Source organism: Trichosurus vulpecula, chromosome 8, assembly GCF_011100635.1.
Source record: "Trichosurus vulpecula isolate mTriVul1 chromosome 8, mTriVul1.pri, whole genome shotgun sequence".
Lineage (NCBI taxonomy): Eukaryota > Metazoa > Chordata > Mammalia > Diprotodontia > Phalangeridae > Trichosurus > Trichosurus vulpecula.
In genome coordinates this window covers 2,063,421-2,075,821 of record NC_050580.1, presented here as the reverse complement: position 1 = coordinate 2,075,821, position 12,401 = coordinate 2,063,421, and the positions used below count along the sequence as shown (strand labels likewise).

General features: G+C 47.0%; 1 protein-coding gene across 2 annotated transcripts in view; it reads right to left on the bottom strand.

Moving 5' to 3' along the window:
* The window catches only part of STK32C (serine/threonine kinase 32C), a 216,547-nt gene that overhangs the window by 22,082 nt on the left and 182,064 nt on the right, over positions 1–12,401 (bottom strand). For both annotated transcript variants that reach the window (XM_036737255.1, XM_036737256.1), the window contains exons 3-6: positions 9,032–9,183; positions 5,601–5,774; positions 1,706–1,743; positions 16–105 (exon numbers count right to left, since the gene is read on the bottom strand). In XM_036737255.1, coding sequence (XP_036593150.1) covers positions 16–105; positions 1,706–1,743; positions 5,601–5,774; positions 9,032–9,183 — 454 coding nt within the window. The remainder of the gene's footprint in view (positions 1–15; positions 106–1,705; positions 1,744–5,600; positions 5,775–9,031; positions 9,184–12,401) is intronic.

Genomic DNA, 12,401 nt, shown 5'->3' with positions numbered 1-12,401 from the left:
AGTCTGGTTCCTCACCCATGTACGGCTTGGTTCCCGCTAACGCCGTTGCTCGTTCACCATCCCGGATAATTGTTGCAATGTTAAAGTCACTCAAATGAGCATGTCCTTCAAGGCAAAAGAAATCTTTCAGGTTGAAGCTAAACATCTTGGAGAATGTAAGGAAAAACCAATAGTCCAAGTAACTGCAAAATCTAGCTCTCAGTCTGTGCATGGCGGCCATAGAGAGCCTCCCCCACCCCTCAAACAGGAGGCCACTGTGCACCTGCCTCACGGCTTGGGAAGCTGCTTTTTTAAATGAAATGTTATTCTTTTTTATAACATGACCCACATATTATATATAATATATATAAAAATATATGAAATATATAAAATGTATAAATATATATTCTAACATCAATGTATCTACCCTCCTTCCTCCTGCCAGGAAGCCATCCCTAATGACAGAATGAAAAGGGAAAGCTTCCCGGGTTTCCTTCAAGACTCAGATCAAATCTCAGCTTCCCCAGGACCTTCCCCAGCCTCCTCCCCCAGCCCTTCCCCCACTAGAACCCACCCCCGAGACTCTCTTACATTTTCTTGGCATAGAGCTCGTACCCACCGATTTCCCCCCTTGGAATATGACTCCTTTGACAGCAGACCGTGCTTTTGCCTTGCTTTGTATCCCCAGTATGTGGCACAGTGACTAGCATGTAGTAAGTCACTAAAAAATGCTTGTTGAATAATTGACAGATAGAACACTCACCCAGAGAGGACTGTGCCTCATAGGGTTAGGAGGGAAAGGGATCATCAGCCAGGCAAAACTGGGTGGGTATCACAGGCAGCTACATGGTGCAGTGGATAGACTGTCAGGCCTTGAGTCAGAAAGACCGAAGTTCAAATCTGGCCTCAGAAACTTGATAGCTGTGTGACCTGGGCAAGTCACTGCCATTTGCCTCAGTTTACTCAGCTGTAGAATGGAGCTAATAAAGGCACCTCCCTCTGAGGGCTGTCATGAGGCTCACATGAAATAACATTTGTCAAGGGCTTAGCGTGGTGCCTGGTACATACTAGGTGCCTTATAAATGTCAGTTACTGTTAGTATGCAGCCAATTATGTGTCTTAAAGGCCACATATTGGAATAAAGGGTTAGGCCTCATAATGATGGGGTGACCCAGTCACTGTATTGTTTCCTAATTCAGGTGGGTGCCCCTGGACATTCCCAATGCCTAGATTCCCCGAAGAAAACGCTTCTCAGGGAGGGGGAAGGGCCCCATGGCCTTTGGTGAGTAAAACTCATGCCTAGTGGAGATCTGAGGCAAATCACTGGGCCAGTCTTTTTGTTCTTACTTAGACTGAGGACCAGAAAACTCAAATGACTTGCCTGGGGCCACACAAATGACCAGCCAGTGGCAAAATCAGTGCCAGAATAGGAGTTTCTAAGTCACAGCTCTGTCCTCTGGACAGAAGCACACTGACCAAGGTCAGTCTAAGGGAGCAAGTTAGCCACCTTCCACAAAGGAGGATGCACCATGACAAGCCTCCTGTTGGCAAACTCTCCCTGGCAATTCTCCCTGAAACACTCCTGCGAATGTGTTGGAAACTCCAACTGCTGTGGAAATGGCAGCTGCCTGGAGCCAGTCACCTCAGTGTGGGCTCTCAGGCTCCCCCGGGGCTTCCCAGAGGGTCCCCCCCACCCGCAGTCCTGTGGCCAGGCTGGTTTGCTCACCTTGTTCATCCAGGAGAATGTTGTCTGGCTTCACATCTCTACGGAAGGAGAAGACAATGCATGAGGCAGAGGAGAACTGTTGCCTTATTCACTGACTGCAGCTGATGCTCTTTGGGTCCCAGTCAGGTGCTTAGGGGACCATTGGGTCCCCTTCTTGTCTCTGTACTAGACAAGATCTCCAAAGGCTCCCTTTCCTGGGCTTCCTGGGACCTTCCCTGGGCTAGTTTCTTGAGCTGCCACCCCCACTTCTAGCATCTGCTTGATCTATCCAGGCACAAAGTGGGGCAGTGGCAGGAGGTGACACTCCACAGATGGCTGTGGTGGGATGTACCTTAGAGGGTCTATGATACCTGCTATCACCTCAGCTCAGCCGCTTGTGCCCTGAGCAGAGCCGTAGCCCAGAGAAGGCCCACACCTGGCTTTTCTTGCCAATTCCTCCTATTTCCTGAGCCCCCAGGTTGATTCCAGCCTCACCAGGTAGAAGATGTGGACACTGGGATATCTGATGCATTAAGGCCTTCCTCTAAGATCGCTCCTGGAAGCCCCCTCAAGGCATGCAGATGGCCCTGGCCTTTCAGAGTCTTGTCCAGTGGAGCTTATCTCTTACAGGCCTTGCCAAGCTGGGAAAGTTTGACCTCCAGGCCTAGGAGGAAAGTTCCATGTGCCTGTGGTCTAAGAATTCCAGCTCCAAGTGACAGACACGTCATTTACCTCATCTCCCCAATGAGGAAGAGGATGAGGCAGATGACATCTAAGATACCATTCAGGTCCCAATCCAATGAGGCAATGGATAGCTCATCACCTTCCCAGAATCATCAGGAAGTTGTAGCCACAGCAACTCACAAGCTGGAGAGACTAAGGGAGCATCCATACTAATGAAGCAGAGGTCTCTTAAAGCAATGGAATCTATTTTGTGATTTGTAAACTTGAGGGAAGGAGATAGAGCTTTGCTTCAAAAGATCCCTGGTCTCACACTGGTTTGTATGCCGCCCCCTGCCAACAGATCCCAAGTCCTTACCCTGTGGTCTCCATCTCCCTAGGATGAGCCACCATGCACTGAGTCCTACCAAGCCATAGATGCCAGACTTAGAGCCCACCTGGGGCTTGGCAGGGCCTGGCATGACATGGTGTCTGCTGGTTCAGCCTCCAAGAGCCCATGACGAGGCATAAGAGAATGGCCTTAATGCTGTCATTTTATTCCTAATTACATTTGCTCTGAGCTAATATAAAAATAGTTTGGATTCTGTGTGTATCTAGCAGATGGGCTCAGTGATGAGTGGTGAGTGATGGCAGGAAACCAGCCCAGGATTAAAGCAATTGGCTAAGGATAATTCCCACGTAGCTCAGGATGGCTGACTGTAGCTGCTTGTGGACAGACAACTCATCTGGATCATGGCTAATTTTCCCCCTGGAACATGATATCTATCCTGGGTCCATAGAAATCTACACTTCATGTGGCAGAACCAGGTCCACACTCAGCTGTTAATTACCACTGGGGGCCCAGTTCTGGCATACTCATTAAAGTCTCCAATGCAACATGGCCAATTCTTCCTCTTTCCCCAAATATCCGTGCTGGTGCTGAGGGCACCAAGATCCTCCCGGTCACTCAGGTTTGGAATCTTCCCTCAGAGCTATCCTTGACTTTTCACTATCCCTCATGCTATGTATCTAATCACCTGACAAGTCTTGTCTCTCCAACATACTTCATATTCATCCCCATTGCCTCGCTTACACTGCCTCTACCCCAGCTTGAGCTTTTATCAGCTCTTGCCTCAATGATTACAATTGAATATTCATCAGACCCCCTTCTCCTTGTCTCCCCTCTCTGTGATCCGTCCTCCACCCGGTTGCAGAAGTGAACTGAAGTAACCCTGTGGTTCTCCTCTCAAGAAGCTTCACTGGATCCCTCTTGCCTCTAGGAGAAATACACATTGTTCAGCTTGCCATCTAAAGCCCTTGTCACCACATCTGCCACCCACTGTGCTGGTAAGCAAAATGGGCTCTTAGCACTTAGTTCAACAAGTGCTCTTGGAAAGTTTGGTTTGTTTCCTTTGAGTAATTCAGTGTATTTCATTGAGTCTTACTAGGTGCTAAGCCCCAGGCCCAAACCCCTATTAGGTGTAAAACCTATGTGGGTGTGGATTGGTAACTAAGGTGGGGCCCAAGGTGGGGGTAACTCAGGGAAGGGCCTAGTTTACACATGAGTTTGAGTGATAGTTTTGGGACATCAGAGGCTCTTAGACCATGTGGGTTTAAGTCGCCTCTTTCTGATGATTTTAGGTCACGTGGGTGAGTCGCATGTGTGACTCACCCCTGACCCTGAAAAAGATATAAAACCAGGGGTTGGCCTTCTCTTCTTTGGAGCTCTCTTTCCCACAGTAGTGGTGGCACATGTGACTCTGGGCCAGCCCTTGTTCTGAGCTCCCGGGCTGAACCTAGATGTTGGTAACTATGAATTGTATTGGTTCTGTCTGTTTGTAATTTGTTTAGGGCTCTCACTCGTGATGGTGCTGATGCAAAGACTCCGGGCAGCTGTAGCTAAGGAGCCCTCCAGCTCATAAACCTGGATGCTGAGACTTTGTTGAGCTCTGGTAACTACGTATTGGGATTTGAATCAGACAAGGTCTGTCTGTTGATGTTTGCACTTTGTTTGTATTTGTTCTGAAGTTCAGGGTGCTGGCTTTTTCCCCTGAACTAAGTGAATGATATTTGTAGGCTGAATTAAAGTAAGCTTGTCAACCCATTAACGTAGCTTTCCTTAGTTGAGCAGATCAAAAGAACCTGTGCTTTTGCAGCGTGTTGGCAGCTTTCTGGGTGCTGGTTGTTGGTGGATCTTGCACCCCCCAGCAGCTGCTAGCTGGATTGTTGAAACACCCACCTCTCCAGACTCATTTCACATATGATGTGCCTTCCCTGCACTCTACATTCAAACCAAACCAGATGACTTGCTGTTCACCAAACACAAAATCCCATCCCCCATCTCAATGCCTTTGTGCCTTTTTGTGGTTCAGTCGTGTCTGACTCATCATGACCCCACTTGGGATTTTCTTGGCAAAGATGCTGGAATGGTTTGCCATTTCCTTCTGCAGCTCATTTTACAGATGAGGAAACTGAGGCAAACAAGATGAAGCGACTTGCTCAGGGTCACACAGCTAATAAGTGTCTGACACTGGATTTGGACTCAGTTTTTCCTGACTCCAGGCTCAGTGTTCTGTGAACTACGGCGCCACCTAGCTGCTTTTGTACAGGTTGTCCCCAATTCTTGGAATGTTCACCTCTTTGCCTCAACCACTTTGCTTAGCTCAGGTGACCCTTCTGACATAAAGGCTTTCTTATTCCTCTACTTTTTAAGGCTCTCCCCCTCCAAAGAAATCCTTTAAGTTTATTCTGTGGGGTTTTTAAATCTGTGTACGTGCTGCATCTTCCCAGAAGAAAGCAAACTCCTTGAGGACAGACACTGCTGCAGTCTTTGTATCCCCCCACCCAGAACAGATCCTGGATTAGTAAATACCTCTTGCCGAAGTCCACACTTGTGACTTCATCAATGTAGAGGAGTTCTAGTGAGGAAACACCTTTGTTTCATGTAGATTACAGTCCTAGGGAATCAATCACTTGGACCATTGAGAGGTGCCCAGGGTCACCGAGGAAGTATTGGAGGCAAAGCTTGTAGACTGACTCTGAGGCTGCATCTCTGTCTACCAGGCTCCACTTGCCAATCTAACTAATATGTCTTGAATTGAATAGAATTGAAGTGAATCCAGGCACACTTATTGTGTCTATGCTTTACTCCCAGGGCTGGCTCTGATCGGACTGATGCACGTACCCTGCCAGGTAGCCCACAATACATTAGACAAACGCCATCTGTGACAACCAGACTTGTATGGGGACCATTTACCTGTGAATGATGTGCTGGGTTCTCAGGTAGTCAAGAGCGAGAGCCATCTCACAGATATAGAGTTTGACTGTCTCCTCTGTGAACTGCACATTCTGCTGCAGGTGATAGCGTAAGTCCCCTCCTAAGAGTAAATCCACCACCATAAACATGTCTTCTTCATCCTGAAATGAGTACCTGGGCAGAGAAAGGGAGGACAAGGCCAGCAGGGCCTATCAGCATGGACAGAGGCTCACATTTCCATGATACATGCTTGGGTCACAGCAATGCTGCCTAGGCATGGTAATTGAGAAGACTGCTCTCCTTTGGGGACTCCTGAGCATATAAAAACTGAACATGTCAATAGGAAGGCCTCTCACTCCTAAGGCAGTCCAAGCCTGGCTGATGTTTAGTTAGATGGCCATGTCATAGAATTACAGAATTATGGAATGTTGGAGTCCACAGGTACCTCAGCAGTCCAACTAAACCCATAGAGAAATGAGTACTCCTTAGGATGTACTCAACCAGTCATCACCCAGTCTCTGATTGAAGACCTCCATGGAGAGGGAGATCATCACCTTTCCTTACAACCCAGGCCACTTCCAGGTGGCTGTTGGTGTTAATAAGATTTTGTGGGCATTAAACCTAATGCAGCCTCTTTGCTGCTTTCCCATGATTCCTGGTTCTGCCCTCCAGAGACAAGCAGGACACGGCTAATCTCCCTTCCACATGACCCTATTTCAAATATTTGATTCCTGCATAAATTGGATTTATGGCAGAGTTGCATGAAGTCATTGGCCTCAGTCTCTCTTCCAGAGTTGCCACAGTTCAGTGGCGGGACAAAGTCAAGATGACTGCTGATGGCTTGAGATGCAATGGATGACACTGGCATCTTTACTGTCTAACCAAGCTCTACATGCTCCACAGAGCCTGCTTCAGCTGCATTCATGGACATTGGAACAAATTGTTCTCATCTAACACATCCCACCAGTGGAAGTCTTGACCTGACCCTCCATCACCCCACCCATCATTTGCTACATTGAGCTTCACCACAAAGCAGCTAGGGCTCAGGCACAGCCTTCTAGGGTATGTACTCCAGCCAGGGCTGTGGGAAGGGTGATCCCATTTAGACACAATTATATCACAATGAACTCTACCACATTAACCAAATTTCTCTTGCTGAGAGTCTGAGTGGGGGCCAATCAATAGATCATTGCAAAGGGTGATTGTTTAGGGCAGACATGGTGCATGAAGAGGGAGGTTGAGTCTTCCATCACTGTGTCAGGACTTCTACAACCTACTTTCCCACTAAGTCAAACCCCTAGGTTGAGGCCCTTCTCCACACAGAGTATTGAGTCATAGTGAGCATAGTGAGTTCATTGGTCTGGCTACTTACTCTGACAGGCACCTTACCCCCACACTGAGCTCCCCAATACCAAGCCTTCTAGTCAGAATCAATATACATATGCTATAATGAGCCATGAGTACAATCTGATCACCCAGTAAGATGACATCTCAGCATCTTTAATGAGTCATGTGCAGCAAAGATGGCACTATACATGCTTGGAACAGCAAGCACACAGTAGGGTTCCTTGAGGATAAGGGCATTCCTTCCTGCTGAAAACATGCCTGGCATCAGACAGTCAAAGAATTTAGTCACAAAGCACAGAGAATTCTCGTCAAGTCCAATGTCCCCTATGCTCATCTTAACAAAGAATGCCTTAGGACTGAACATTTATGTGAAGGCAACCCAACAATGCTTGTAAAAGTAGAGGATGGGCTAGAGTCTGCCAAGCACCTACCAAAAGCTATCTACACTGATTATCTCACTTCCTCAGGTCCCACTCACTGTTCAGCTCCTTGTATGCTGGCTTCTGTCTCCACCCATAAATTGAAATTGTCTTCAAGAAGTCACCAGTGATCTCTTTATTGTTAAATCCAATAGCTTTTTCTCAGGCTTCATCCTTCTTAGATGCTGGTTGTTGAGTGACCTCCATTTGACATTTGAAATACATGCTGGTTGTTGAGTGACCTCCATTTGACATTTGAAACTCTTGCTCACCCTCTCCTATTCTGGAGTTTGTAACCCCCCCTCACTCTTGGTTCTCTTCCTACCTGTCTAACAATTCTCACTCACTTTCCTTTGCGGGATACTTATCTAAGTCATGCCCACTAAGCTTGGGCTCCCACAAGGATCCATTCTTGATGCTCATCTACTTCTTTTCGACGCTATGTCACTTTGGATCTCATTGGTTACCAGATTCCTATAGCTATTTCTTGTCTCACTGCTGACGTGCATTAGGACTGAGTTCCTGTAGACATCTGAAACTCAACATGTTTACATCAGAACCTTCATCTTTCCTTCTAAACCCACTCTTCCTCCTAACCTCCCATGTACTGGAGAAGACACCATTAGTCTTGTCATTCTAGTCGACAGCCTTGGTGTCATCCCCAGTGTTTCCATTTTGGCCCATGCCACACATCCAGTCAGCTGCTATGTCTTCCCTACTTTATGCCTATAACATCTCATGCCACCTACCATGCCACACCCTCCAGGCTTCATTCCCCTGCCACCACCTTCTCATCTTTCTCATGGACAATACTAGGAAGGTAGGTAACAGTCTCCTACTTGGGTTTCCAGTCTTCCTCCTCTCCAGTGCATCCTCCAAACTGAATGACAAAATTGAGAAAGGGATATTCTTAAAGCCCAAATCTGCCCTCAATTAACTGTATGACTTTGATGAGGAAGTCACTGTCATTTTCTGTGCCTCAGTTTCTTCACTTGTCACTTAAGGGAGGATGGACTACATCAATGAATAAGTGAATACATTAAAAGGCATTTATGAAGCCCTTACTTTGTGCCAAACTGTATTAAGAAATGGGGGGAGGGGATACACATACAAAAAGCAAGATAGTCTCGCCCTCAAAGAACATTCTAATGGGTAAGCCTCCATATCTAGAGGAGTAGTGGCCATCTCTATGACTATGAGGGATGGCAGGTGGAGCCAAATGGCAATTAAAGTGTGTGTGTGTGAGTGTGTGTGTGTGTGTGTGTGTGTGTGTGTGTGTGTGCGCGCACATGTACATGTGTATGTGTGAGTGTGTGTGTATGAGTAAGTGTGTGAGCGTGTGTATGTATATGAGTGTATGTGTGTACGTGTGCGTGAGAATGTGTGTGCATGTGTGTGTATGTGTGTGTGTGTGCGCGTGTGTGTATATGTGTGTGAGTGTGTGTGTGTGTGTGTGTATGTGATTACGTGATCCCTGAGGTTTCTTCCAGCTCTGTGAATTCATTGAAAATTCTGGTTAGCAACAACCCTAGGGCCGACTTCACAGAATCATGGAAAGTGCCCTTTTTCTCTCACCACTCTAGAGAAAACCCTCCTGACTATCACTGACAAACACTTCTCACAAACTCTCATGGAGCGATCTCAACACCAAGAAGAGATATTCACCAGAGATTCACCAAGAAAACATGCTCAATGTCCTGCAGGATCTCCAGCTCCCGGAACACATTACGGACCTCGTCCCTCTCCACACACTGCTGTTTGTTCATGTACTTCATGGCGTACATCTTCTCTGTGTCTCGCTTCTGGACGATGCACACCTAGAAGCAAAAGGGAATGAGAGAAAGAGGCCCAGACAAAGCAGCCACAGGAAGAAGGGAGCTCAGGGAGCAGAGACCCCAGCCTCCCCCCCCATTTGGTAGATGGATGAGGGAAGGGATGTGGCTGAGCCAAGGTCACGTAGCAAGCATGTGGCTGATACCAGCTTGCTGCCATGCCGTCCCTCTGACTTCCGGACCAAGCCCAACTTTGCCTAGAGATGAGGAGGGCCATTTCCTTCCTGTGCTCCATGGGGCTCAGTAATAATTTGTCAAAGAGTCTTAGTTAAAAAGAGAAAGAGGACCCTCACGTTAAAATGTCAGGTATCTTGTTCAGCAGTAAATCAATCCAAAGTTCAGGATAAAGCACCCTGGAGCTGATCTCATGCCTTTGTGGAAAAAATGACTCCAAATTACAAAAATTCAGTTTTCAGACACACATCACTGCACTGTACAAAAAATACTTTCAAAGGGATAGGAAGACTTCAACTAGAAGGACTTTAGAGGCCACCTAGTCCGACTCCTTCATTTAACAAATATGGAAATCGAGTCCCAGGAAGATGAGGTGACATATGGTCATACATAAGCATCAGCACAGGTGGGATTCGAACCCAGAGCTCAGGTCCTCTCTCCTGTAGCTTGCTGTATGTGGCGTAGCGGGACACAGAATCCCACAATCAGTGTCTCCTGGGCTTGCAATAGTCAATCACCTGCCTTGTCTTCCCTTTCCTGATGGGCCAGGTCAGGCTGGCAGGGCTTTGATCCTAGCTTGGGTACCTGGATACAGCTTGCCTAAGTGCCTTACTCCTTGGCTATCTAGAAACCTCCATGGAGGACATTCTTAGAGCTTTCACATCAACACACAAGTGTCTCCCGGGCCAATGGAGCCTCTGATGTAGGGCAGGAGGTGGCAGACAGGGTCTCTAGCAGGCAGCTGGCTGGCCCCTGGCCATCAGACCCCTCAGTGCTCAGTGAGGTCCCTTCTGGCTCTGACGTTCTGGGCTTCTGTAGAGGGATCGCTGTAGGGTCTCCAGAGCCAGAAGCCCCTTAGCCAAGATGAGCTCTTGGGGCAGCCCCATTTCAATATCTATTTTCCTGTGTCTGGATTTCCCAGGCTTCTTGATTTCGTGAGCATATAAATTCAGAAATAGGGCATCAGAATAGAGGAAATGATCAAATGCAAAAGCCTAGGGTAATTAAAATAAATATGTTTTATAAAATGTAATTGCATCCATTAAAAACCAAATCATCTCTTTATTCACATTTGCTGAGGAACTCAGGGCTCTGGGGTGGGGGGGGGACAGGGTGGGGGCTAGGAATTATCCTTTTCACTTCCTAGGCTTCAGGATTGACAATTTCAGAGCCCTCCATGTTTTGGCAGCTGGAGATCGGAAGCCTTGAAACTCAGGGGGGAATCAGCTGGCAAAGGGTTGAGATGCCAGGCTTCCCTCTGTGGGGGTATATGCAGCAGAGAGACCCATCCACAGACAAAGGCTTCTCTGAAGTCAAGGAGTGCTAGGACTGCCTTAGAAATGAGAAGGCACATGATTCATGGGGGTAAAAGGCAAAGTGGAGAAATGTCACAATGACGGAGCAGAGAACTCCTTGCTGTGGTCTGGCAGGAAGCATTCTAGAGATCTTAATCAATCAATCAGTAATTCATTGGACAATAAGGATGGGCTATGTCCAGAGGGACCTCCACTAACCATCAAAGAGAATATAAAGAGAAAGGTGCAGTTGTCACAGGATTCAGTTTGCAGGTAGAAGACCTCAGGTCTTGGCTCCAATGCATGATAGCTGTATGACAATGGGGTGTCACTGAGGGCCTGTTTCCTCGTCTAAAAAGTGGGAAGGAAAGAAGGGAAGCAAACATTTATTTTTAAGTGCCTACCATGTACCAGGCACTGTTACAAATACATCATTTGACCCTCAGAATAATTCTGGGAAGTAGGTGTTACTATCTCCATTTTACAGATGAAGAAACTGAGGCAGACAGAAGTTAAGTGACTTGTCCAGGGTCACACAGCTAAGTGTCTGAGGCCACAGGTGAACTCAGGTCTTCCTGACTACAAGCCCAGAGGTATATCCACTGTGCATCCTAGACTCCACTTTAGGTGGGGATGGCAATATTTACATATTCTGTGCTATAAATGGGGTGAGGCTAGCCCTGTGTGAGGGCGAGCTCTTCTTAGGCATGTTAATAATCACTGTCCTTATAAAATAGAGCCAAGTAGAGTAAGACTGCCAGAGGACTCAATGTTCCCAAAGGATTGTTTTCAATTGGAAATATGGCTTGAGCATAACAACCTCGAGAACAATTATTATAAAACGTGACATTTTGAAGAGACAATTAAAGCCCCTTATGGTTCTGCCAGACATCGCATCCATTATCATCTCTCCTAAATGAGAGAATTTAATTCTGTGTGCGCATGTGTATGGGGGGAGGGGGATGGGGTTGGGGTGGGGTGGTCTGGCTGTGTCTTCCTATTGCCCAGGTATCTGCTGTATTTTATTTTCTCTGTTACATCTATATAATGAAACCCATAGGTTAGTAAGACAGAGGTTAACCACCTGTATCTTAGGGGGAAATGATTTTAGAATCCAGAGAAATAGGCAGCAAGCACCTTCTTCAGAAATGGGGATTGGGGGAGCAGGCACCCCATTCCCAGGAAGGGACAAGGGGAGCGGGACTGTGCCAGCTCTAACATCTACTCATGGTCCTCTCTATGGCTCCAGTCCAGCTACTTCTGGTGGAGGTGGGCACTCATTATTTTTCATGGCAGCCACTCGACACTTCTGTCCTTGCCCAAATCCCATCTGCTCATTGATTTCATGTTGACATTTGTGCCCTCCCAAAGCTGCCCTCCTCTTTTCCCATGGCTTCCCAACTCTCCCTCTTTAGGAATGGGAGGTGCTAGTCTGCCACTCATACTCTGGCTATAGTGATCGTTGGATCTAGACACCTCCCAGGGAGCTTGATTGGGGTAATGGTGAGGATTTCCCTCCACCAGCAGACATTGTTTCTAGCATTCTGTTACACTTAAAAATACCTGGTTTCTTGTGGGCAAGATACATCAAGCAAAAAGTTCTCAAGAAGAAAACTGTGGCTAAGCATGTTAAGAGATTTGCTGGCATCCTGAAGCCAAAGATCAATGGACAAACACATTTAGAGCAGTTAACTCTTGTTGCAATACCACTCCTAATGTACAGCTCTGGAACTG